At 43.3% G+C, this 26,976-nt stretch overlaps 2 protein-coding genes across 8 annotated transcripts in view; both read right to left on the reverse strand.

Moving 5' to 3' along the window:
* LOC106807788 (protein F37C4.5-like) lies at positions 1-21,382 on the reverse strand. 6 transcript variants are annotated; one of them, XR_001393710.1, is made up of 15 exons: positions 21,130-21,382; positions 18,877-18,963; positions 18,263-18,392; positions 16,122-16,202; positions 15,666-15,787; positions 15,413-15,542; positions 14,921-15,069; positions 9,094-9,226; positions 7,108-7,185; positions 6,452-6,613; positions 5,955-6,077; positions 5,414-5,524; positions 4,774-4,914; positions 2,012-2,189; positions 1-1,973 (listed from the first exon to the last, which is right to left on the reverse strand). XR_001393710.1 is itself a non-coding variant. In XM_014810241.1 (14 exons), exons 1-14 carry the CDS (start codon positions 21,294-21,296, stop codon positions 2,118-2,120), a joined length of 1,701 nt encoding a protein of 566 aa, XP_014665727.1. In that variant the 5' UTR covers positions 21,297-21,382; the 3' UTR covers positions 1-2,117. The 6 variants fall into 6 exon arrangements, 1 of the variants encoding a protein (XP_014665727.1); XR_001393707.1 differs by lacking the exon at positions 9,094-9,226 and adding an exon at positions 10,651-10,798; XR_001393711.1 differs by lacking the exon at positions 9,094-9,226 and adding an exon at positions 12,234-12,360.
* Positions 21,383-24,554: 3,172 nt separating this feature from the next.
* Positions 24,555-26,976, reverse strand: part of LOC106807794 (senecionine N-oxygenase-like) — a 6,307-nt gene continuing 3,885 nt past the window's right edge. The window contains exons 3-5 of one of the 2 annotated variants that reach the window (XM_014810246.1): positions 26,705-26,839; positions 25,931-26,094; positions 24,555-25,614 (exon numbers count right to left, since the gene is read on the reverse strand). In XM_014810246.1, coding sequence (XP_014665732.1) covers positions 24,613-25,614; positions 25,931-26,094; positions 26,705-26,834 — 1,296 coding nt within the window. In that variant the 5' untranslated portion in view covers positions 26,835-26,839 and the 3' untranslated portion in view covers positions 24,555-24,612. Of the gene's footprint in view, positions 25,615-25,930; positions 26,095-26,677; positions 26,840-26,976 lie in introns of those variants that run through there. The other variant, XM_014810248.1, reaches the window with a different exon arrangement.

Below are 26,976 nucleotides of genomic sequence, written 5' to 3' on the forward strand. Positions count from 1 at the left end.
TTCATAATCCTGTCAAAATTTTAGTAACACTATAGATTGTGAAATAAGAGTTGAATATTCATCCGACGTACGCACATGCACGCACACTTAGAACAATAGCTATTGAACACCTAGCTAGCAACCACACATGCACACATCTGTAAAAATCCAATAAACCCACAAGAAATCGATCAGGCTGACGAAGATGAAATGAAGCGCATAGTAGAATGCGATAATAGTACTTCTGTGCATAGCTACTAAAATAATATGCCGCTAGATCTTAAATATAGCAATACCACAATATTTCACCTTCGAAGCTGGCAATAGTTTAGGAAGAATCACGCGTTTGTTTTTTGTTTTTAGAAAAAAAAACTAACCGGTTTGGTTTATTGGACTTTAATGAAAATAAATGAAAATAATTTCGCTTTCTAGCGGTGTATAAATATAGATTTTTCTAAACTCCCTAATTTTTCTCCCTGATTTATAGAGAAGGTTCCTAACCTACAGAACCAGCCGAGGTAAACGAATATGCAATCACAAATTAGGTACCCTGAAATTTCAAGAAGACACCCCACAACCATGAGAACGCTCGCTTGCTATCAATCTAATTGTTCCAAAGCACAGCTATTAGCACTTGGCCTTGCGCTCTATTAGCATATTGATGAATATACGATTATACCGATCAAGGTCATCACGAATACCATGTCTGCCACAGTTTCGATGCGAATACACCAGTTACACCGCATTTCTACACACAATACTAACACTGTCATACTTGTTAGGAATAACACAACTGTTGCCACGCTCGTTAAAGGCAAGATAAATGTTTATATTCTTGTTGGGTACATTAAGATTTACGTTCTCCTTTTCCGGTTTAATTCACTTTCCCTATTGCAAAGGGAATTTTCTCAAACTTGAACAATACCAATTTTGCCACATCTGAGCGCTTGTCACAATATAATTGTTCTATGCTTACTAAACATGATATAAATGGTGTCATACTGGCTAAGTACTAGGCGCACTACAAATTTTGTCAAAGTTGATTGATACAACATTTTCATAGTTGCTCGACACAATATACACTGTCACGCTCGCAGCACAATATAACAATTTTATGTTTTTTATGTACCAATTTTGGTAACGTTTGCTAGACACAGACAATGTAAATTTTGACATGCGTGCTATGCACAACGTCTATTTTTCAATACTCGGTGGGCAGAACACAAATATTGCCATATGTTCTAAGTTCAACACTAAATGTGCAAAGATTGCTTGCTACACTATTTCCTTATACTTGCATTATTACAATTCAAACCAGTTCGAATACATATGTTAAACAATAAATGTAAATAGTAGTATTTGCCAACAAACAGTCCTACTATAGTTGTTAAATAGTAGACTAGTTTTGCTGTATTTCTGCTTGTTAGACAGAATATGATTTCCCCAATACTTATTCGGCATAATACTAAATTTGCAATACATTTTAGGCAACTTTCCAATGTTGTCCTATTTTGCAAGCATAATACTATTTAGTTGGTGCTATAGCTATATAGACTACGAAATACTGGCATAATAAAACATTGCAAAACTTTAAATTATGGTAGAATTTCATGACAAACCAAAAATATAATATCAATTATTTCACACCTTAGTTAGCAGTGTGTAATAACAATTGTATATTACAATTGCAATAAACACTATTAATGAGTATTACAACTGTAATTACAAGTGTAATACACATTACACTTCATGTAATTTTAAAGCGAATACCAGATGTACAAGAGACACAAGGTAAGACAGCAATTGACCTGCCATTCTAAGCAAGATAACCATGAGACTCTTAAATAATGTTTATACGTGTTTTTTTCATGTTCATACCCACATTGTTAACATTGTGGAACGTTTCTTGCGAAGCAACGTTTTTGGAATGCCCTAATCACTATTCTGATTGACAAACTCTACATGTCAATCATTCCATGCAGATCAATGAGCTAAGAGCAGATCAATGAGCTATGAGCAGATCAATAAGCTATGAGCAGAACAATAAGCTATAGCTTGCAGATCTAATTGATTTTTTTTATTTTATTCATATTTTGTTTATTAGCAGGTCTGATTTAAAGTCTGCTTTATTTTCGTACTTAGTCATCTCCGAATTCTGCGGTGTGGAATACAGAGTCCAGCTTACTAGCTGCTGGATACTCCACAGCATACTGCAAAAGTGAAACACCACAGTATATTAGTATATAGTTGATTAGATTTAATTTATATAATTTTATAAATTTATTACCGTGAATTAACGTGTGAAAATATTAAAGCATGCCAAGCATCTTGATTTCTTTAATCATCCAGCTTTTACTGGTAATTGGGACATGACCAAGGTGATGTTATGAAAATGCATTCACGCGCCTACCCAATAAACCACCTACCAGCCTGCTGCCCCCATCAACCACTCCCCAGCCTGCCTCCCCCATCACGTGACATCCCCATCAACGTCACTCCCGTACAGCAGCCTCCCCATCAAACCACCCACGCCTGCCTCTCCCCATCAACGATACACTCCACAGCCTACTCCCCCATCAACTACACTTCCCTAGCACCAGCTCCCCACAACACTCCGCAGCAGCCTCACCATTCCAACCACTTCCCAGCTGCCTCCCCCATCACCACTCCCAGCCAGCCTCCCCATCCAACCATCCCCACAGCCTCCCCATCACCACCTACGCATCCTGCCTCGCCATCACACTTCCCCAGCCTGCGCTCCCCCATCAACCACTGCCCCAGCTGCTTCCCCCATCAACACACCTACTAGCCTGCTTCCCCCATCGAACCACTCCCGCAGCCTGCTCACCATCAATCGCTCCCAGTCCTATACCTCCCCATAAACGACACCTCTATCAGCGCGTGCTGTCCATCACACACCTCAGTAGTAACACTGCTCCCCCATCAACGGCACTCTCCCAGACTGCCTTTCCCCATTCAACCAGTCCCATCTTGCCCCTTCCCATCACCACTACCGCAGCCAGCCTCCCCATCAACCACCCCAGCCAGCCTCTCCCCATCGAACACACCCCCAGCCTGGCTCCCCCATCAACTAGCCCAGGCCTGCTCCCCATCAACCACTTCCCCCGATACAGCCTGCTCCCTCCCATCCAAACACCCCCAGCCGCTCCTGACATGAACCATCTCCTCACAAGCCTGCCTCCCTGACCATCAAACCTCACTTCCCAGCCTGCTTCCCATCAAACAGTCCCAGCCTGCCTCCCCATCACACGTCCCAGCCGCCTCGCCATCACCTACTCCACAGCCAGCTCCCCACAACCCACCTACCAGCCTGCTCCCCATCCTACCATCCTCACCTGCCTCCCCCATCAACGCACTCCTCCAGCCTGCCATCCCCCTCAACGTGACCCTCAGCCTGCCTCCCCCCTCCATCAACTACTCCCAGCTTGCTCCGCCCCATCAACCACCCCTAGCAGTCCCCCATCAACCACTCTACCAGATCTCTCCCCATATCATCCCAGCCTGCCTCCCCATCAATCACTCCCAGCAGCGCTGCTCCCGGCATCAATCCACTTCACGGCATGCTGCCCCCCCATCACCACTCCCCAGCCTGCCTCCCGCATTCAACCACTCCCCAGCCAGCCTCCCGCCATCAAAGCCAGCTTACCAAGCCGCCTCCACCATCAACACTCACCAGCCTGTCCCCCCAGTGCAAACACGTCCTCAGTCGCCCCATCAACCATTCCCACCAGCCTCCCGCCATCAACGTCACCTACCAGCTGCTGCCCGCATCAACCACTCCCCTCAAAAAGAGCCCTGCTCCCCACATACGTCATCCCCGCCAGCCCCCCTCAACGACACTCCCTCAGCCTGCCTCCCCCATCAAACCCACACAGCTCACCTCCCCCATCAACGCTACTCCACAGCCAGCCTCCCCATCAACCACCTACCAGCCTGCTGTCCCCCATCTACCACTCCCCAGCCTGCCTCCCCATCACACACCTCCCGTCAGCCTGCCGTCCGCCCACCACTTCCCCAGCCTGCCTGCCTCCATCACGAACTCCGCCAGACTGCCTCCCCATCAAACAACTCCCACAGCTAGCTCACCCCCATGCACTGCCTCTCCGCCTGCTCACGCCATCAACCACTCCACCACCATCGCTCCCCCATGCAACGGCAACTCCCGCAGCGCCTCCGCCCATGCAAAGCCACCGTACCAGCTCTGCCTCCCCAATTCTACCAGCCCCCCCTCCCCCATCAACGCATTCCCCAGCCTGCTTCTGTGCCTCATGTCACTACAGTCACCAGACCTGCATCCCCCATTACCACTCCCCAGCCTGCCTCCCCCATCAACCACTCCCCAGCCTGCCTCCCCCATCAACCACTCCCCAGCCTGCCTCCCCCATCAACCACCTACCAGCATACTACACCGTACCCGTAATTCACACCCCAGCCTGCCCCCCCCCATCAAACACCCACCAACTTGCTTCCCAGAACCAGCCACCAGCCTGCTGCCCCCACCCACCATCCACCACCCTACCTGCTTTAAGCTGGGTTTACACTGCCAACTTTGTGTTGCCGAATTGCCAAATTGTAAAACTTCGCAATTTCGCAACCAACAATCGACAAAAGGTGCACGTCCAACCGATCGATAGCAGCTAGTTGGAAGATTAGAATATGTTCTAATTCGGCAATTCGCCAAGTTGGCAGTGTAAAACCAGCTTTACCCATAACTCATCCCCCAGCCTGTCTACACCATCATTCACCTTCTTATTCCTGCACAAGAAATCTCACCTTCAGTGTAAAGGTTTCAGCTTCTCCGGGCTTAACTGTTCTCTCCCACTCAATATTGTTGTTTTTGTTTTGCCTCACTGGTGGTTTGGTATCCTCTGCCTTCCTGTTTTCCCTGGGAAGCACTGGCTCTAGTAGTGTCACCTGGTGGATGACCAGAGAAATTTATACCACCAATTTCTAATACATGGAGCAAAATTAATGTCAGGGGTAAATAATGACAAATTTTTGTCATTATTCACCGCCGTTAATATCTATGACTAAAAAATTTAAGAATAGGACATATGAGAATCTCTGCATTTGAATATGTTTGCAATTACTCTTAACACTCTGTTTAAATTTGGATTTGAAGTTTTTGTGCTACAATGAATGCTTACACAAATTAAATGGTTACACTAACACCATCTGGTCAATTATGTAGTAGTAAAAGATGCACAAATATGTCAGGGCATATAGCAATCAACTCACGTAATGAATAAAAGGAGCACAGCTGCTGACATAACTTTGACATAACTTTGGTATATATATATATTTATATCACAAGTGAATGACACTGCCTTTCACTGACGATGGGAAGGCTATTTCACTGACGATAATGTGCTTTTAGGTGTAATTTATAAGAGATCAATGCAATGACTGTCACCTTTATTTTTTCCTCGACACTGCGCGGCAGCTGCTCTTCCACTGTGATGTTGATCGCTTGCTCACGCGTATTCTTCACAGTAACGTCCTGCTGATGGGTCACGTGCGACACCTAGTGGGGGAAATACAAACTATAAATACTGGTTCATGACAAACGGTGACAGACCAAGAAGGAAACTGAAGCGAAACACGTGGTAGTTATTTATTTAGCTGATCAAATAATTTTACAGATTACGTGGTCATCTAATGGCTCGTCTCGTGACTTGTTCTTATTGATATTACGACATGTGACTGTTATATATCTAATACGAGGATTGGCAGTGGCAGTCAAATGCCTGGGAGCGGGTACACGAAATGCCTGCGCATAGCAAACGCCATCTAGTGCCGAAGCTTGCAATATTTGGCCAGATAGGATACGGGTAGCGGACACATGCTGAACATATACGATTAACTTGCTGTTCAGCTTTATCATTTAAGCAACGTCCCTCTTTCCTGAGTGGAGATCTTACACCTGAATGCAATCACTATGGGGCCACTATTACCTTGGTGAAGACACCATGTTTAGCATGGAACTTGTGTTCAGGAGGATAAGTGATTCTAATCGCTGGATCCACTCCCAGGAAGCAGGTGAATTCCTCAGAAGGACTCACTGACTTCAGTTGTGACTAGAAGGAGTTAAACAATCGAAGGGCTTCTAGAATATCAAACATTCTCAAATTCTCGGAAAAATTCTCAAATAAATGCATGCAAATGACAATCTATTACTTATTATTATTATTATTATTATTATTATTATTATTCATTGTTATTAATGACTATTATTGAGACACGTTGAGACACTTAAATGAATTTCAGACCAATGGCTAAACATGGTTTTTCAGCAAATATACACTTTGCACATTATATACTAAAATTTTTGTCCAACAAATCACACACTAAGAAGTTCTTCAAATCAGTTTCTAATGCAAAATGCCACAATGAGAATCTAGGCTTACACACGATAAACGTTTACTCCACCGAAAGATAAAAGAGAGCAAACCTTTGCGATGAAATTGTTATCCAGGAAGATGTTGCTTGGCCCTGCCAGCAATGCATAGACCGAGGTGTTCTTCACTCTAGCCTTGTAGAATGCGTGTGGCGAATGCTTAGGTATGCACACGTACTCAAATGTCGGCTCAAGGTCAATCAGTCCAATTGTAACCTGCAACGATGAGTTTGATTTCCCAAGTGCAATAGACTGCTGGCACATAGCCAAATACTCGGCTTGGCCTAAGAATTTTCACATTATTCTGTAACATCAACCATGCATAGGCTAGTTTTGTTTATGAATCAACTGTTTGTCTTTTGTCCCCCAATGCAAACTTATCTTTAGATAAATATAGTTTACTCAGCCGTTCACTAACTGTTCCAGCATTTTCATCTGGCAGTTCTATTGATTTATTATATATTATTGGTGAATTTAACGTAAATGAAAGGCAGACTTGTTCTATACATGCTTACATAAAAAACATTCCTATTTGGGGGTATATATTACAGCCAGTGAGTACCATGGCTCAAAATAAAAAAAGGTCAACTAGTAAATTAAAGTCACATTAACCACATGTGGAAGAAGGATTCTGCAAGCCTATTCATGATAATTCACTCTCAAAAACCTTTATAACATCAAGAAAAACACCTATAAATAACATTGCATACCTTGTGCCCGGTGTTGTCACATGGGATAGTTGACGGTCTAGCAATTTCAAATGTAGTGCTGGTCACACCCTCTGTTACCTTTAAACACCATATTTGCTATTAATTAGTATGAAGCATACCATAAGAAAATCTTCAAAAACTTCTTAAATGTTAATATTATTCATTTCTTCTATTATTATATTTAATATATAAAGAAGAAATAAGCCATTATAAATTTCATTATGTTAAGTCAATATATATTCGTCCAACTTCATAAATAGCTAAATGCTTTTTTTCGTAAAACAATAATACAAAGACTAAACCACCATGCACGTGTAAGACACCCAACACCAACGCATGCACAGTGCAACTACACATGCGACATAAACACAAGTACCTCATTTTAGTTAGCAATCACAGTGTTGACGCCACACAGAATGGCACCGACACGACAATCAGCGCATGGTAGCAATAAGGACAAGAATAGTGAGGAAAACAGAAGAACAGCAAGCATGCCAAGACAAGCACACCCTGTACTTCTGCTGTAGCAACCACCACAGTTTATCAAGGAAAACATAGATCTCCCTTAAGCTGTGGACACATTACGCGATTTTTCATGCGATTGAGCCGGCCGGCTGAGTCGGGCGACTCTGTGGACACACTACGCGACCGAGTCGGGCGACTCTGTGGATTTTCAGCACGCTGATTGGCTGATGAATTGTACAATCGGCCGGCTCAATCGCAGACCCGGGCACACTAGGCGATTGCAGCCGGCCGGCTCAAATAATTATCAAACATGTTTGAATCGGGCGACTCGGCCGGCCGACTCGAAAATCGATGCGACTCACTGGACACACTACGCGATTTTTCATGCGATCGAGCCGGCCGGCTCGGTCGGCCGGCTCGATCGCATGAAAAATCGCCTAGTGTGTCCACCCCTTTCCCTACTGCCATCCCGCCCCTAACGACACCTGACAACGAGCCTTTTTCATTTTTACATGACATAACCAGACGACGCTATAGGTTCTCACAATATCCTGACATTATTGTCTGAACCTAATTTCACATTAGGTCATGATGACCGGGAAATGTTTACGTTTAGGTTGTAAGCGCGTGGTATTCACCTGGACAAGTAATAATAAAATATATTTGATCTTGCTTCTGCTATCCGGACAAGACACTCGAGTTATTCAAACTCGGTCACTAAGAAATTTGATATGACAGATAAATTTGGGATCTTATGCGCCATGTCAATGTCATATAGAAAAACTAAATGAAATTTTGTCAGACATTAGATGGTTCTAGCGAAATGAGATCAAGGACTGATATCGCTCGTGCCTGTGCAATCTATGTCGCATTCCCGGGGCATTGAGCAGGCAGGGACACCAAACGTGGGGAATGCGGTAGAGTTTTGCCCAAGAGTGCAAGAACGAATGGCTTTACAGCCTATAATCAATAACCACATTCACAAAGCACCATCAGGCTACCTTTAACTAATAGATTCATTGCTTGCAGTATAGTATTGTTTTCACTATACAGCTATAGGTCGTATTCACTAGGCAGAAATGTGCACTTACTAATTGGTACTAACATAATATCTTCATGTGTGTGTATGCGTTTGTGCATGCGTTTGTGCGTGCGCTGGTGCGTGCGCTGGTGCATGCGCTGGTGCGTGCGCTGGTGCATGCGTGCGTGCATGCACATGTGTGTTTTGCTATTTCGCCAGAACAAATTAAATTCGGGCGAATCGGCCAAAACAAACAAACTCATGAGTGGCCTCTAATACCATTACATTTAAAAAACAACAAATGCAACGAGCCAACCACGTGCCAACGTAACACAATGCTAATGGCATCACCCAAACCACAAAGCTCAATCATTATAAAGCAGGAAGCGAGGAAGGAAGCAGAAATTAAGCCAAGCGAGCAAGTAACATGACCACGAAGAGTTTACGATCACCCGTAAACCTCTCGCAAAAGCAGCCTAACAATAAGCCAACAGGTATACCTGTGCACTTGGAGCTTCCATGGCAAGAAGTTGGGGTGGTGGTGGTCGTGGGGGAGCGGCGTGTCTACCGACCGCGTCAGCTGACATCATAACAGGAGAGGCCATGTAGGCAACACCAGGTGGGGCCGCTCTCCTGGACGAAATGGAACGGGGTTATTACGTCATACAGCATATTCTGACAGGGCTGATACTTGCGCTTATAGTAATTACGCTTGAAATCGCTATACGCTATAGTAAATGTCGTCATTCCTTGTGCTAAAAGACACAGGACAGCAATGACAACAAGAGACAAGACACGATCGAACAACACGTAATTCACAAAGCCATAACGTAGAGAGTTTCACTGGCTTTTTTTCACTGTGCGATGCCACGGTGGAATTATTCCACGAAACATGGAAAGATGGACACATTACGAAGCTACATTACAGGATCACGTTCCCAACTGTTGAATCGGCCAGAATTAGACACACAGCCATATTACCTCTACGTCCGTCCATCGTAATGCCGAAAAACGGCTACACGGACCACTGAAAAGACACTGTAAAGGTATTGCCTTCAGAACTATCAGCGTGATTCCACAAAGACAACAGCTATTCTTACGAATGTCACAATACTAGAGAAGTTTACTCGCAGTGCCATTACTATGACAATGCACACTGAGGAAGCATATATGTCAAGTCTGAAACAGTACATCACAGTCGATGATTTCCACATCAGCAACAGGAGCAGGTAACCAAAGCACAATGACCACTTATATGCACAGAGTGAAGGGGTTAAAGTCACGTCGTCATAGCGTTTCGTGTTTTAGCAAATCAATCGCATGAGATGTTCTTATGTGTCACGTAGCATTTCACTCGATCAACTACACAAAAAAACCGAACCCTGTAGACCTGGAGACCTTGAGGTGTTCAACCACCGTGCCAGGGTCTGTGTGCTGCAGTGGCTAGGTCGAATGTAGTGTAGTGACCCGAGAAAAAGAAGAAGCTACTAAAATCAACCCCTTATATCCATATCTCTACCGGAAATGCTCTGGCATAACCAGATGTACTGACAATATACACGCCATGCACAATGAATTCCTGTGTGCAGTGATCATGCGCCACCATACACTTGAGGATCATATTTATTGCATTTCACCAGAGAGGCAGAGCCAATCCTCACCAATATTCACAATTGGCTTCGCGGTAAGACCAGTCCGAATGCCATCAGATGTCGCGCAAAACACCAATAGTGATTACTCATGCACTACTAACAGGAGTATCATAATATAGAATATTATGACACTGTGTATGTGTAGAATATGTCTCTATGTGTAGAATATTATATCATTATGCACTCCTGCTACTATCACACTGACTCGTCTGCCATACACAAATGAAAGTACCTGACTAGTAGTCACACATGCTTCAACAGAACAAGAACGAGATGAGTAAAAAACAGCAAAAGGTGAAAACCATATCACAAACATCGCCCGTAGCATGCACTATCACGAACTTCTGACTATTCTGGGTATAGGGTGACTTGGTGTATGTTTTGTCAGACGGTTCTCCTACCCACCTCTGCACTAGCCACTTCCAACTCTTGCTGTAACTGCCTCCTGTCCCTTTCTCTCTCGATTTTCTTCTCAATGACTTTAACAACACTCAGACTTGAGCGTTCAACAGAAGATCCGAAAGTAGGAATCACGCTGAATCGCTTTCGTGGCCTACAAAGATGTGTTTATCACCATAACGGGGCAGAAAATTCCGATTCGCTTAGGTGAATGTGTCAAAGACAAGTTTCAAAGATGTGCAACCTAGATTGGCTATACTGCTCACATTCCTGGCTGCTATAAATCTACATTAACATGCCAGTGATGCCACCCTACCCAACCTCTGCCCTGCCCCCCTGCATCCCTCAGCTCCTGCTGTCCTAGAATACTAGCTCATGCAACCAACAACTAAATATGCCAAGACATGTCGATCTTTCTTCCCCACTGAAATCTCGCGGTCTTACTGACGATTCATCCCTCACACCAGCCATCATAACTGCACAACGGATACAGTCGACAAGTAAAATCCAGAGTTAAACACCAAACTCTCGTGGAGAGCAATGGGGCAGAAACTTAAGTAAATCTAAGCCAGATTCAGTGGGATTGTCACAAAGTCAAACTCGATCGCACGCTTTGCAAGCCAAACTCAATCGCATGCAATTGTTCCCATACACAAATTTTCACGAAATACCTCATTATTAGGGCTGTAACGATATACAAGCCTCTCGATTCGATCCGGATCTCGATATTAGCCTCTCGATTCGATTCCTTCGATTCGATTCCCAAAATATTGAAATGTTATCTTGTTTTTTATATTTTCATTATTTTGCAATAATAAATTATTAGACATTGCCAATGAATACTAAATGGTGAATAGACTAGACTCTAGAGAGTCTAGAGAGTATATATACACTGCACAGCCGCCGAGTAACATTGGTGAGTAACACTCCACAGCATATAGTGTAGTGCCGCCATCTATTGGAGAAAAAAAGTGGTATCAAAGTGGAATCGAAAATTCGGGGAAAAATATCGAGGATCGGATCGGGGGAAGAGAATCGCGATCCGATTCGATTTCGGTGGATCGTTACAGCCCTACTCATTACATCATAGGGGTTATTATTATATATTGATTATGATATTACGATTTTATGATTATTATGATATGATGATTATGATATTACCAGATATTACATCATATCAGGGGTTATTACAATAATGACAAATTTGTCATTGTTAACCCCTGATTACATGCAGCGTTGTTGCACTTTTACTGCCTTGTCAACACCCAAGAGAGCTCATCGATTCGCAAAAAACGCTTGTCACTGCACACATCTGTTGCTCCCTACACGCAGTTGTTACCCCACATTCCAGGTAAGACCAGGGGTGAATAACGACAGATTTTTTGTCAACAACAATTTGTCATCATTTACCCCTGGTAAGACGTACCAAGTAGTTAATTGAGAAAACAAGTAGTTAAAAAACGAACTTCTAATGCGTATTCGAATATAGCATGCAGACGATAATGGGGTAACTACAGAAGTTAGTTGGGAAACGGATAGTTGACAACACGTTTTATACTACTGTTACTGCTATGATGGCGCTAACACACCTCTGCAAACGCTTCCTCAATCGCTATAAGCGAATCTGGCGCTATCTGACGTTTTTCCTTTTTAAAAGATCTGAACAACGTACTTGAGTGCTGCCCCACTGTTGGCTCACACAGGTCATAGGTCATCCTAAGCAACAATTTGTAAGGGGATGCCAATTATTTTCACGATCAAACATAGTGTTAAATGTACTTTCACGGTACATGATATAATACATATGTGGGCCGACAATTCACGACATCGGATACACATGTAGAGCATAATTAATATGAGTGAATGTTAGATTTTTTAATTTTAAGTGTAAACGTAATTAAATAAAAATATGCGTGTACTCATTAAGCAGTAGCATCTTCAAATAAGAAACACCGGATCGGTTTCTTGATACCTGCTTGCCATGCAGCCACAAGAATGCATATAAATAACTGCTAATATTGAGACTAACAAAGCTCCTTTCCATCTCCCATTTCACGTCAATATCTAACCGCACACATATTTAACTAAGGCAACAAAATAAATGTAATTCCCCAAACATGCACACTATAGTATCGTTTTCACAAACATGTGCTACACAGAATAAGTACGCACAAATCCATGTGCACGTACGGGCGCTCACGCACGCACGCACGCACACGCACACACACAGAGCAAAGAGGGTGTTAGTTGTAAAGTATGAAACAGATCGACGATCGAAATTCAGGTGAAGGAAAGGTTTTTCGCACAGCTAACAACAGTCAATGCGCCACGGCTCCCTCGCTACCTGCACAGTGGCGACATCTAGCATTTGAGGTTCCGCTGCTGCCATATACTGAACATTTTCCATAAGGCCCGATTCTTGAAGTTCGTTTCTCATCGGTGCTTTGCTTCGGAAGGAGAAGCCCATCGACTTTCGCTTCATCCTACTGAAGTTGCAGGGCCACGTTACACCCAGTTTTAGACCGGAGAATACAGTGTTAATAGTTCAAACTACACCTACACGTTCCAATCAGCACTCCTAGTGGTGGGCCATTTCTTTAAACAAGCAAAATGGCCAAAATACGATGAAGAGATGTCTAGCAAAATGTGAGAGTATTCGGAGGAATATGACGAATCCCAATAGAGGGTAGCTTATCATATACTATGCATTTTTTTCTCACCTATTAATAGGTGCACTTTTACATGACCTTAGCTCTCATCATTTCCTATCAAAATTATTCCACATTACCAAAATGGTATGAAGCCTTCACAATCATATTGGTATGCACTAGTACTAGCAACTAATGCTGCACTATGGATACAGAACATACTATAGTGGTATCACATATGACATCACAGCAATTGCAAAATTCTTGTTTGCAATGTTATAATGCAACGTGACTATTGCTAACTGCATTGGCATGTAGTCCTGTAATATGCGATAAGAACTATCTTGTGCCTAAACAGTAAACAGCAGGCATGAAAATGACCGGTAAAGAAAAACACTGAAAACCCCCGAGGCAGGGGAGGGTGTGGAAGAGGGGGTACCCCCTCCCACGGTAGGAAGATTTTTTAATTTTGGGGGTCAGAATCATGCAATCTGGTGCATTCTGTAATGAGATTTTTAACCTTATATTAAAGAGAATCTGGATTAAGATAATTCCATATAGCAAAACACATACATACCCACAGGATCTAAATAAATATTTTTATCAATAACAGCAAGCAGAAAGAGGGGCATTTAAAAGGAACAAATGTGATAAAAGATGTATATAATGTGCAGAACACTTTTATTAATAAAACTGAGGTGAATAAGCAACAGATTATCAATTTCTGCATAGAATACATGTACGTCCACACGCAAGAACCAGCGTGCAACCCAGGGTACACTGAAAGGTCACCTCTGGCTAGACTGGTTCGCGGCCGCACTGTTTGTCGCAGAGCGTGTACATTGTCTAGCAGAGCGTGAGGCCGGATGCCAGTCTACCCTTCGGCAAAAACAATAAGGTTGCTTGCTGCCAGCCACAGTAGACGATCGATAAACCGTGCGCATGTACATATGCCCGTGGTAGAATACGAATGCTGCATGTGAACTCGGAAAAAAACGGAAAACGCGGAAACAATTCTGGGATCAGGAAAAAAGCGGAAATCCGCGGAAACGCGGAAAATTTTCATGCCTGAAACAGGCCTACTTTCATCTTGTGTGGCTTTATTCGGTTGATTCCCTTAATATGTATAACTCAACCAAATAGAGTCTAAAGGTTTTAAGTTCATCACACCTTTTCGAGCCAACTAGAAACATTGTACGATGTTTTAATACTGCAGCTGGGCTCACAGGGATATACTCACCGCAAATCTAACTGAGATACTCCAGCTGGTGTAGTGATCGCATTTTAATTACGGCTTAATTTTATAACTGGAGCATCACTACTACTCCTGAAATTCCATAAGCACTCACACTATCTAACAAAGAGTTGTTATACATCAAGTCACAAACCATTATTTTTTAACTACTGTACACAGTAGATGTTTTATCAAATGTGTGGCACCTATTGCTATTCCCATATTATTATTATTTATATTATCATTATTTATATTATTTATTTATTTTTTTTTTTTTTTAATTTATAATTATTATTTTTATTATTTTTATTATTAATTATTCCCATTAATTATTACCATATGGTTATTCCCCTAGAGCTACATGGCGAATAGAATTCTACTCGTTTTCACTTACGGTGCTGGCGGGGGACTGTACAAGCGAAGTTCGTGCGTTTCTAATGGGTCCACGGATCCCCCGACACTGGGCATGGCTGTGGAAAGCGACAGCTTCGCATCTGTCCAGTCTTCCTCCGTAGACTGAGTTATCACGCCATAGTACGTCAGCTACAAAAACAGCAGAACTAGGTATGAATTACTACCGATTCACACTCGATCGAATTTACAGCATTAACACGCCTCGTGGACAGATTAGAATAACGCGCCATAAATTACGTAAAAATCCTTCATATTGTACACGAAAGATAAGTCTGTACAATTTGTTACAAGAATTAATTCTAGCCATTTTTGCATTACTCCGTAAGAAAAAACCCAAAGGCACGCCACCAAGATAATTATCTGTCATGCAAAGTCCATGTACAGCCTAGAACACTATATGAACAAACCTGTTTACAGTACATTACAAATATATTTCCTCTCTTTTTATTGACTGTCCATCACTGATATATACCTTTAGCTTGCTGTCGGTGGTAAAGACGCGGACATCATATTTGGGGGTCCAAGAAGCACCGAAGACAACATAGGACACATGCAACTCTACCTCAGTGTCCTCAGTTGCTTCCAGGAGCACCAACACCTCCCTGTGCCCAAAAAACACAGCTAACCCAAACAGCCATCGAGAAAATTGCACCACTCACTCCCATCAACTTTATGTAATAGGTAAGAGTAAATAAATAATAAAGTGATATCTTGTATCATTGTACCTGGAGAAAGAGTAATCGCCATGACACTTAGTGTTCAAATTCTGACGTTCCACCTCCAATTTTTCTTTCGTGTCATTTACATGCTCAGTAACCTCTTCCAGCTGTGAGTCAAGCTGTGACATCTAGTGACAAAAAGAACAACAACGGCTGGACTTTGTTCGGACCTGGTTCAATTATAGAGGGATGATTGTGTCAATACCATATACCATCGCCTGCAGTCTACTATAAAACATTTATTTACAGTCATATACTGCTGATAAAGATCAGTTGCAGACTATAAATTGTCGCCCAATAGTGCGATGCACCAGTTAATACATCTAGTACGTAATTACTCAGGGTTGACATTCCAATGCAACTTATATGTGATATTACTATGATGTCCAGCAGTACTTATCGTAGATAATATCTAGAGTGCTCCATACAGTTAATGCGAGTAGTTGGAATTTGTATATTTACCTTCTCATCATACATCCGTAGGAAGGATTCGATCCCTCCGATCCATGCCTCATCCCCGACCCACTGCTGTCCTTTCTTGCTCTGTGGAAAATAGACATACGATTATACATATAATATCTATTATATACTGATCACCACAAAGTCTATGAATTGTAAATGGTTAGATCACATATGTATGCTTGGTTGCTTGTTTTGTCAGATTCTGAAATCCATCATTCCTAATTGTCTGGCTGACATCCTTGCCTTGCATTTATTCTGCCAGATTAATTCATGTCAATCATACGCGATGGCAGGGTCCCTATGGATTGGGAAGAGAGCCTCATTGTTAACCTGCACAAGGGTAAGGGTGATGCTCTAGACAGGGGTATTTATCGTGGTTTAAAGCTGACTGAACAGGCCTTGAAGGTGCTGGAGAGAGTGGTGGACAATTCTATCCGGCAACTGATCTTAAGGAACTGAACAGCCGGGCAGGGGAACTTCAGATGGTATCTTTGTTGTCCGTCAACTGCAGGAGAAATACCTGGCCGCCAACAAGAAGCTTTACTTAGCCTTTGTTGACCTGGAAAAAGCGTTCGACAGAGTCCCGAGACAAGTGCTGTGGTGGGCGATGAGGAAGCTTTGGACAGACGAGTGGAACGTGAGGTTGGTGCAGGGCATGTACACCAACACTCGTAGTCGTGTGCGTGTCGGTGGTGGTTTCTCGGAGGAGTTTGAGGTAAAGGTGGGAGTCCATCAAGGGTCGGTGCTGAGCCCCCTCCTGTTCATCATGGTACTAGATGCCCTTTCACGGGAGTTCCGTGCTGGCGTCCCCTGGAAAGATCTCTACGCTGATGACTTGGTGATTATAGCAGATTCCTTGGAAGAATGCATGGCAAGGCTGGAAGTGTGGAAGGCTGGCATGGAGGAGAAGGGCCTCAGAGTGAATATGAGCAAGACGAAGATCATGATTTGTGGTGCTGAACTTGACCTCTTGGAAGACTCCGGGAAGTACCCCTGCGTTGTGTGCAGGAAGGGTGTTGGGAGTAATTCCGTTCGCTGTCGCGGTTGTGCACACTGGGTACATAAGAAGTGTAGTGGCATAAAAGGCCGACTCAATGACGACCCGGATTTCCGTTGCAAGCGGTGCATGGGCGATGCCCACCCATTTGATGGCAGACCACTGTTGGAGGTGCAGATTGGGCAGGACAAACTGGAGGTGGTACCCTCCTTCTGCTACCTTGGTGATACTCTCTCGGCGGGTGGTGGCTGTGATTTAGCCACTATCATTAGAGCAAAGACCGCCTGGGGGAAGTTTCGGAAGCTGCTTCCTGTTCTGACATCTCGACATCTGTCCCTCAGGACTCGTGGTCATGTGTATGGCACCTGTGTCCGTAGCGCCATGCTGCACAGGAGCGAGACATGGGCAGTGAAATCTGTTGACTTGCAACGCCTCCGGCGAAATGACAGGGCAATGATCAGATGGATCTGCAATGTCACAATCGAGGATTTGGCCTCTTCAAACGAGCTGCTGGGCAGACTGGGTATCTTGGACCTTGATGTCTTATTACGTGAGAGAAGACTCCGCTGGTATGGCCATGTTCAGCGCTCCACCGGTGCCATCAAGACAGTGGGTGAAGTTCGAGTTGTTGGTGTAAGGAGACGTGGGAGGCCGAAGATGTCTTGGAAGGAGGTTGTGAAGAAGGATAGGGAACAGTGAAATCTCTCCGCTGTAAATCCCTTGGATCGTGTCACATGGAGAACAAGCGTGAGAGCTGCCAAAACTGGACCGAGCCAGATTCCTGGAGTGGGTTTCCACTGATGTGGATTTAAACCCTTGAGTCCAGTATAAAATAAAGAAACCGAAAACAACAACAACATTGATAACAAGCATATGGAGCTAGCCCTGCCTTTACTACAAGTAGATTTAATTTAATAATATAATGATATGAAATTAATGCTGAATATGGGGCTTGATACAAGGAATTTTGCTGAATACTTAATTGGTAATACTCCAGCAAAGATTGCTTACCTGAATATTAAAAACAATATAGCTATTGTTTTTGCAGATCAGTGTTCACAACCACAATCAGAACGATATATCTGTGCAGAACAAACCCCACCCCCTACATCTGTCATCACACTTAATATGTGATTGAGCTAACCTCGGCTTTTGTGACGGTGGTAAGAAGTGCATTCAGAGATTCCTTCTGCGAAACAAGCCGCTGCTCCCGTTGCTGTTGAGACTGAAGGGTCTTCTCGAGCTGTCTTATGGTCTCTCTACTAGTCTTGATCCTAAAGCAAAACAATAATCACAAGCATCCTCCAGTATTAGTTCCTAGTCCTCAGTATCACCTGACCATAACCTAGCTCTAGTACTATAGCCCTTGTTGCCACAGGGCACCACACCTGTGGCAACAAGGGCTATAGTACCAGAGCTATAACCATAACCATACTTTATACACGGGAATACAGGACATGCCTAATAACCATGTATAGAGCATGTTGTGATCTTTCACTACTTTTATATAAGCATGTACATTAACGTGTAGTAATGCGTTAGTGTGTAGGTACACAACTATCAATGTGTAATCGCTCTCTACCGTGGCAGAATAAACTACCAGTTGTACGCGTAATTATCAAGTATCTGCATAGCTTGTGTTTTATTCACAAAACCATAGATCATAACAGAGCACTGCATGGAGCTTTTCTTATTAATATTTGACAACTAACGAGGCTATATATAACTAACGTACAAGCCTAAACCTAACGTACGTACTTTTCATCGGTGTCACTGTCTTGATCTGTCACGCGCTCTTCCTTGTATGTCACCTCATTGATAACAGCAGCACCCTTGCCTTCAACGCTGAGAAAAGCACAAAATAAATCAAATATGCATATTAACCGATAAGTACACATAAACATGCAGATATAATACAGATACATAAATACTATAAACATATCACAGAAGTTGACATGGGAGTATTCTTGCAGTCAAAGAATGGCAGAATCGTACATAACAATGGCGCCTAAATACGACATGTACGCAATTAAGTGTATTGTAGAGCCACAGGCACTTGGACCGTCTCAATAAAAAAAAGAAAGGTAAATAAACACGAAATGTATTTACTACCAAAGTCTTAATGTTTCTCTACTCTATTTCGCCTATAATCACCTGTAAATGCTCATCTGCAACACACAAGTACACCGCACGCTAGCTGCTGCACACTGACACATAAAAATATAGCTCCAAGAAACGGTCTTTGCTAGGGTTAGAAGACCTGGATAAGATTGTGTATATTGACGTTAGTCACACAGCCTGGTCGGGCTTAGCCCTAGAACTATAGGCCTCCGCTTCGCCGCAGTCCCTGCGGCGGAGAGGAGGGCTATAGTTCTAGAGCTAGGTCGGGCTAATAAATATATGGCCGTGGCTACGCGACCGGTTCCGGACGAGGAGCCGCTATAGGCTACGCGTCCGGACATCCATCTCACACAGTGAGCTTGCGACACGTACACGCATGAATGCGCAATGGGACGCTCTGCTGATTGCCGTGTGTGTGTGTGTGTGAGTCTGAGAGAGAGAGAAAGAGAGAGAGAGAGAGAGAGAGAGAGGGAATGGGAATGTGTATGTGTGTGTATGCATGAGAGAGAGAGCCTCAGAGAGGTGTGTGTGCGTGTGAGAAAGAGCAAGAGAGAGAGAGAGAGATAGAGAGTGAGAGTGAGAGTGAGAGTGAGAGTGAGAGTGAGAGTGAGAGTGAGAGTGAGAGTGAGAGTGAGAGTGAGAGTGAGAGTGAGAGAGAGAGAGAGAGAGCGAGAGCGAGAGAGAGAGAAGAGAGAGATGAGACGGCGAGAGCGAGAGAGCCGACAGAGCGAGACCCCGAGAGACCACAGAGAGAGACAGAGAGAGAGGAGAGAGAGAAGCGAGAAGAGAGCGAGAGAGCGAGAGAGAGAGAGAGATACGAGAGAGACGCGCGAGAGCGAGAGAGAGAGAGAGAGCGAGAGAGAGAGAAGCGAGAGAGAGAGAGAAGAAGAGAGAGAGAAGAGAGAGAGCAGAGAGAAGAGCGAGAGCGAGTAGAGAGAGTCAGAGACACGCGCGAGAGAGCGAGAGAGAGAGAGAGCAGAGAGAGAGAGAGAGAAAGAGAGAGAGAGAGAAGAGAGAGAAGGAGAAGAGAGAGCGAATGAGAGCAGAGCGAGAGAGAGCGAGAGAGAGAGAGCGAGACGAGCGAGAGAGAGAGAGAGAAGATCGAGAGAGAGCTAGATATGAGAGAGATCGAGAGAGAGAAGACGAGAAGAGCGAGACAGAGAGAGAGAGAGAGAGAGAGAGAGAGGAGCGAGAGAGGGAGATGACGAGAGCGAGACGAGAGCGACGAGAGAGAGAGAGAGCGAGCGAGAGAAGAGCAGCAGCGCGAGCGAGAGAAGACGAGCGAGAGAGAGAGGAGAGAGAGACGCCGCGAGAGCGAAGAGAGAGAGAGAGGCGCGAGAGAGAGAGAGAGAGAGAGAGCTGTGTGTGTGTGAGAGAGAGAGCGAGAGGACGGATGAAAGGATAGACGGCAGCAGAGCGTCCCGTTGCGCAATCATGCATGTACGCGGGTAGCGCGATCACTGTGTGAGTGGATGTACAGACGCGTAGCCTGGAGGCTAGGCGACCGGTTCCGGACGCGTAGCCACTGCGTAAATATATAGACTATATATTTATGTGTCAGTGTGCAGCAGCTAGCGTGCGGCGGCCAGCGTGTGACAGTGTGTTGCAGATGAGCATTTGGACGGCATTTACAGGAAATTGTCGGCAATAATAGGTGAAAGAGAGTAAAGAAACATTAAGACTTTGGTAGTAAATACATTTCGTATTTATTTTGAAACGCTCCAAGTGCCTGTGCGTAGAGCCACGAGTCAGGACAAGACTCAAAGTTAATTCCTCATGAAGTAGCGACCAAGTTATTCATACAATGTGGCTACCATTAACTGTAACAGTACTAACAGCTGAGCTAAGCGGACTGTACAAAAAATAAGAAAGTACAACTGTCGTCCATACCGAAACGAATCCTTGTCAACGCCGGCTGAGAAGTTTTTCACGACCACTTCGTTGCTACCGGTCTTTAACGTGGCCTTTACAACCCTGCAAACCTCAGCGCGATCCTGATAGACAACAACGCTATTCAACGGGCACTTTGCCACATCAAATACTGGATTTGTCGGCATTGTTACGTGTTAGCGCTACAAATTATTAGACTTTACTGTCAACACTTCGACCAAAACCCGGACGAGGAAACAATAGACTCACAACATGTCTTTTTACTTCGGTTAATAGCATAGTCTGGTAATAGCATAGACAAGCTACGGTGGTACACAGTCTTCGGCAGGTTGGTACCCATCTACAGATGGGAAGGGCATTTTCAGCCGCCGCTAGGTATCGCAGCTATCGTTCAGTGTTCGCGCCAAACGCAAATCAGCCCATCGGCGTCTTGAAACGTCAAAATATATACAGTGTTTTTTTTACAGTGTGTTACAGTGATATATATGCCAGGGCCGGATGCTAATGCGGGGTCTGTAGCATATGTAATAATGGTTAGGGATATTTCTCATAGCTCTCAGCTCCTTTACTCGTTCCACACCTCGCCACCAGATGTAAAAACTCAATAAATAATAATAAATAATAAGATAATAAAACTCAAAATTCACGGAGGCTATAGCTAAGACATGTGTCTATATGTGTGTATATGTGTCTAAATTTCTAGAATTATAACCCAACTCGTTCGCGAGATATGAGAGTTAGTACACTTTCCTGACGCCCATAGTCGTGCGTATATTAGCCTATGAGCGATACCACGCGCATATATTTGGTAATTAATTAAATTAATCGTGCATCCGTTAACTCAAAATTCACGGGGATTATAGCTAAGAGTGTCTATATGTATCTAGAATTCTAGAATTATAAGCCAACTCGTTCGCGTGATACACTTTCCTGCCGCCCATAGTCGTGCGTATATTAGCCTATGAGCGATACCGCGCGGGCATGTTTGCTAATTAATTAATCTAATTGCGCTTCAATAAACTCAATATTCACAGTCTCACAGAGATTATAGCGAAGACATGTGTCTATATAAATTTTGAGTTTTATTATCCTATTATTTATTGAGTTTTTACATCTGGTGGCGAGATGTGGAACGAGTAAAGGAGCTGAGAGCTATGAGAAATATCCCTAACCTGTTATAATGGAGCCGCCCTAAACCACGGGCCCCTAAAACCGCGGCGCCCGTAGCATATGCTACTTTTGCTATTATTGTTAACCCGGTAATGATATGTGTGTGTGTGTGTGTGTGTGTGTGTGTGTGTGTGTGTGTGTGTGTGTGTGTGTGTGTGTGTGCGTGCGTGCGTGCGTGCGAATCATACAGCGTGAGAATCGTTATAAGTTCCCCGTTCACCATGTGGGTGTGCCTTCTCCATTTCCACGCTAATCAAGACCAATGTGATATTGAAAATTGTCCAAATCAATGTGTTGCAATTCTTGTAATATATAATTATTTTCCCGAATTAATGCATTGAGTATTTAAACATTTGCATTGGGTTATATTATAATGCAATGTGTAATTCACGAGAAATAATTATAATTCAACCCATTAAATAAGGTCATTCGGTTGGTAGATAATAGATCTATCTTGGTTAAGTTTTACTCGATCAACACGGTTGAGTAAAAATTAACCAAGATAGATATATTATAATTCAATATTTTGAATATTTTGACACGCCAGGTTCAATGTCTTCATTCCATAGCTTAATTACTACTTCCATCGTTGATTAGGGACATCAAAAAGTTGTAACTTAATTTCGTTCTATGACACTGGGGCCATATGGTATAGACTTATTTTTTTTATTTTTTTTATTATTTTCTGGTTTCTGACTATTAATGAATCCCAGCTACCAACGAACGTAGCCCTATAATAAAATCCCAGCTCGCAACGAACGTATAAATAATAATTGGACATGTGTTGCCAAAGGTGTCTCCTCGCTTCGTTCACCTAAACTAGACTCTATAACCGAAATGAAGAGACAAGCAATCCATTCTAAAACGAAAGACGCATCTGATAAGTGTATCACACGGCTACGCAGTCGCAGGAGTTAATTACGTGCTAATTGTAAAACGCCGGCGGTTGACAGAACCATTTAATTGCTAAATACGTGTGTAAAATGAAAGTTATAGGTCGGTTCCACGACAACATACGCAAATTTACACGGTATATGTTAACTCGATAACAACATGATAACATATAATTCAGAAAAAGTATGAATGATGTAATTCAAATTTAATATTAGAAATGTTGAGTGCAAAATATGCGCTACAGTAAAAACCCGCGTATAAGAACATAGATTTTAAGAACCTGTTAGGCTAAAATTTCCCATTTAGACCCCTTTACATAAGAACCTGTTTTAGGCTAAGATTTTAAAGTAGGTTCTTAATTCAATGCAGATGAAGACTTAAAAAGACGAGCTCAACAATACCGATGAATGTGCCAGCACCTTTTTTTGGCACGCTTTTTTTTGCATATTGTTTTGTTTCCTTGGATACATACTGTATCATACAGTATGGTAAGCACTGAAAAACTTACACTGTAGCCCATCATGGGTATTATAATTAGCAAAAATTGCAGTCCTTGTAAGAAAATTTTAACACAATTTGAATCAAGTATGAGCTTATACATATTAAAAGTAGAAACAATTAAGAACCTATTTAAGAACCTTTTGAGCCTCATTTTTCAGTAAGCACCATTTATATAAGAACATATTGAGGCTAACTTGGAAAAATCTATGTTCTTATACGCGGGTTTTTACTGTACTGCGATTTCTACTTCTGCTCGCTTGCTCGTATATAGCAATAACAGCGCATCACTATTACATCTAAATTAACTGATCTACATAGTTATCACAATATTTAGGAATATGTAGTAATTAAACTCTCCACACAATCACGCAGATGAGCTGATTTTTTCTTATTTCGATCAAAGGTTTTCTGAGAAAATATGCTACAATAATCCCAACAACTACAGCGTTTGAAGCGCTGGTTACCCCGCTTATGCAGATACATAAAATTACCCCAGCACAATAATTAAGAGAGCTCTATTGATTGAATTAATTATGTTTGAAATCTAGACGGTGAAATCAGTAGTAACGCCGGCGAGACTATTGACATACCTATACATATATATATATTGTATATATATTGTATATATATATATATATAATATATATATATATATTACAGGGCCGTAGCCAGGGGGTCGAGGGTTCGCACGAACTCCCCCCCCCCAAGCAAAAAAATATATATTTGCAAGAATTTCACCTCAGGTATGCACCAGATTGCTCCATTTTAGTGTAATAATGGCAAAATCTCCATCGTGCGGACACCCCCTCTCCCACACCCTCCCCCGCTCGGTCGCTTCGCACCCTCACAAATTGCCAAAATTTAAAAACGAACCCCCACCCAATATAAAGCTGGCTACGGGCCTGTATATATATATATTCAAATGTTGACCTCGTCTCTGTAAGTGTAGATGTTGTCCACCACTCTTGCTTCGAGTATCTTAACCTGGCTTTCGCCCACCAACATGTGATCCAATCCCGCGTACGCTATTAAATCTGTGTAGTAGTGTTCAGAACTGAACGTGGTGGCATCGTCCCACCTGTGCGCATGGTACAGAGTCTTGCCGGCCGCCAGACGGCGCTCATACTCGTCTTCCGTGTCGGCATTCATCGCCTCCTCGCTGGGAAGCTGCAGGGAACCGTCGAGTATCTTCACTGCGAAAGGAACCTGCGCATAAGCCAAAGTGAAGTCGAAAACGTTGACCATGGCATTAATGAACATCATCGTCTGGTACTTTGTGTTTATCATGTGCTTGAATAGAGGGCGCACGCGTTTCCCGCCTTTGATGGTTATGCCACACGACTCGTCCAGAAACGGGTAGCTGTGGCGGTAGCCCGTGCAGTAGATGATAGCGTCGACGTCATCGGCTGAATCTCTGTCGGCAAATCGGATTGCGTTTTCCCCGATGACTTCTGGCCACTTTACGACGATGATGTTTGGAGGCAGTTTGCCCGCAGCGTATTGTTCTTGTAGTTTCAACCTGTCTGCCTGACCAACGCTTACGATCACGTTTGATGCGTGTCGACCGAGATCGAGAGCTAGATCGAAAGCACTGGGCCCGCCTCCCAGTATTGTGACGCTTTTACCAGCATACGGCTCCGGGTGGCGGTAGTCGTGACTATGAAGGACAACTCCGCGGAAATTTTCTATGCTCGCTATAGTCGGGATGTACGGCGTGGAGTAATGCCCCGTGCACACGAACACGGCGTCAAACTCCCCCGTGCGCTCGGCTCCCGTTGTTGTATTCTTGATCGTTAGTAACCACCTCGGCCGATGGGCGTCGCCACCGTCGATGCGTTTGACAGATGTCACGATGTGCTTCAGATGTATGCGATCACGTAGGTGGTAATGGTCAGCGTACGACTCAAGGTACTTGTGTATCTGTAACGTACGAAAGAATTATAGCTGCTGAAATCCATTGTAGCTCTGTGCCACAGAGAGACACAGGAATCATTTGCGGGTTCAAGCGCCAGAATTAAAGTGATTTGAACGGTTTCCGATTTCATTGCCACGATTGGCATTTCTAGTAAAGGATCGCGTTTTTGTTTTTATTAATTTAATAATCAGGGAAGTACCGATTTAATGGTTTCCAGACATACATTGGATGGTCCTATTTGGACTAATAATTAAATGCAGCACGATGACACAAGGAGTGTCATAATGGAGTCTATATTATGACAATCCTGATGATTAACACCTGAGCACGGCTTGGGAATGTCGGAGTGCCATCTGGGAACTTGAAATCCGGGAATTCCATTAGTCGCCTGGTTCCGTTCGACAGCAGATTTGCATAGGCGGCCGAGTGAACCGGATATCCGTCCTCACCAATACCAGTCCTATCGGTGTATACCCACTGTCCTCCTGAAAATGGGAGAATTCGTTTTTTTGTAATTCAGGCAACGCAAAAACGAAATTGCTGTGATGCTATATAAACTCACTTTCATGTTGTGTCTTTGGGTTATATATGAGTGGGAAACGTCACGTGCGCGCGTGTAACTTACTAGTTGTAGTACTATGTAATATCAGGAGTGTATAATATCGAAAATATAATCTCTATAGTATACACGCCTGATAATATTATTGCATCCTATATCCTATATACTATCGTACTACTAAATACTCTATTGTATCTTGGCTTGGAAATATGGGATGGGGGCGATGCCGCGATGGGCCAGTATCGGAAAGCATTTTAGTTTTTAAACAGTTAACGCGTTATTAATAATATCAAGAGCTAATAATACATACAATAATATAATTAATAATAATTAATGATAATATTATTAGCTCTTGTTAATATGGTTACCTAAACTGAAACTTAAAAACCGAAAGATCAATGTTAAGAATCCAGTTGAATTTTTTCCAAAGCCTAATTTAGCATTAGCATTAGCATCAGCTTTAGCATTAGCTTTTGAATTAATTTAGCATTCCTCGGAACTCCTACCACCTTATACCGAAGAGGGGGCGCACACACCTACGCTGCTGCAACGTTCAAACACCTCATGTTCGAATCCGGGAAGGTTGCTCAGAATCCGTGAGGCTATGAGTCCAGACGGCCCAGCGCCGATCACGGCTATACTCGCCTTCTTCTTCTCTTGCATCATGATGCCTGGATCCATAGAAATAATACTAGTTAGACTATATATTTGTGTGTGTGTGTGTGTGTGTGTGTGTGTGTGTGTGTGTGTGTGTGTGTGCGTGTATGTGCGTGCGTGTGCGCGCGTGCGTGCGTGCGTGAGTTGCGTG

The sequence above is a fragment of the Priapulus caudatus genome, unplaced genomic scaffold (genome assembly GCF_000485595.1).
Source record: "Priapulus caudatus unplaced genomic scaffold, Priapulus_caudatus-5.0.1 Scaffold234, whole genome shotgun sequence".
NCBI classification, from domain to species: Eukaryota; Metazoa; Priapulida; class Priapulimorpha; order Priapulimorphida; family Priapulidae; genus Priapulus; species Priapulus caudatus.

Coding starts and splice junctions, on each gene's coding strand:
- LOC106807788 (XM_014810241.1), bottom strand. CDS start 21,296: ATGCCGACAAATCCAGTATTTGATGTGGCAAAGTGCCCGTTGAATAGC. Junction 18,393..18,876: donor GACAGTGACACCGATGAAAA/GTACGTACGTTA, acceptor GTTTTGCTTTAG/GATCAAGACTAGTAGAGAGA. Junction 16,203..18,262: donor CCACCGTCACAAAAGCCGAG/GTTAGCTCAATC, acceptor TATTTTCCACAG/AGCAAGAAAGGACAGCAGTG.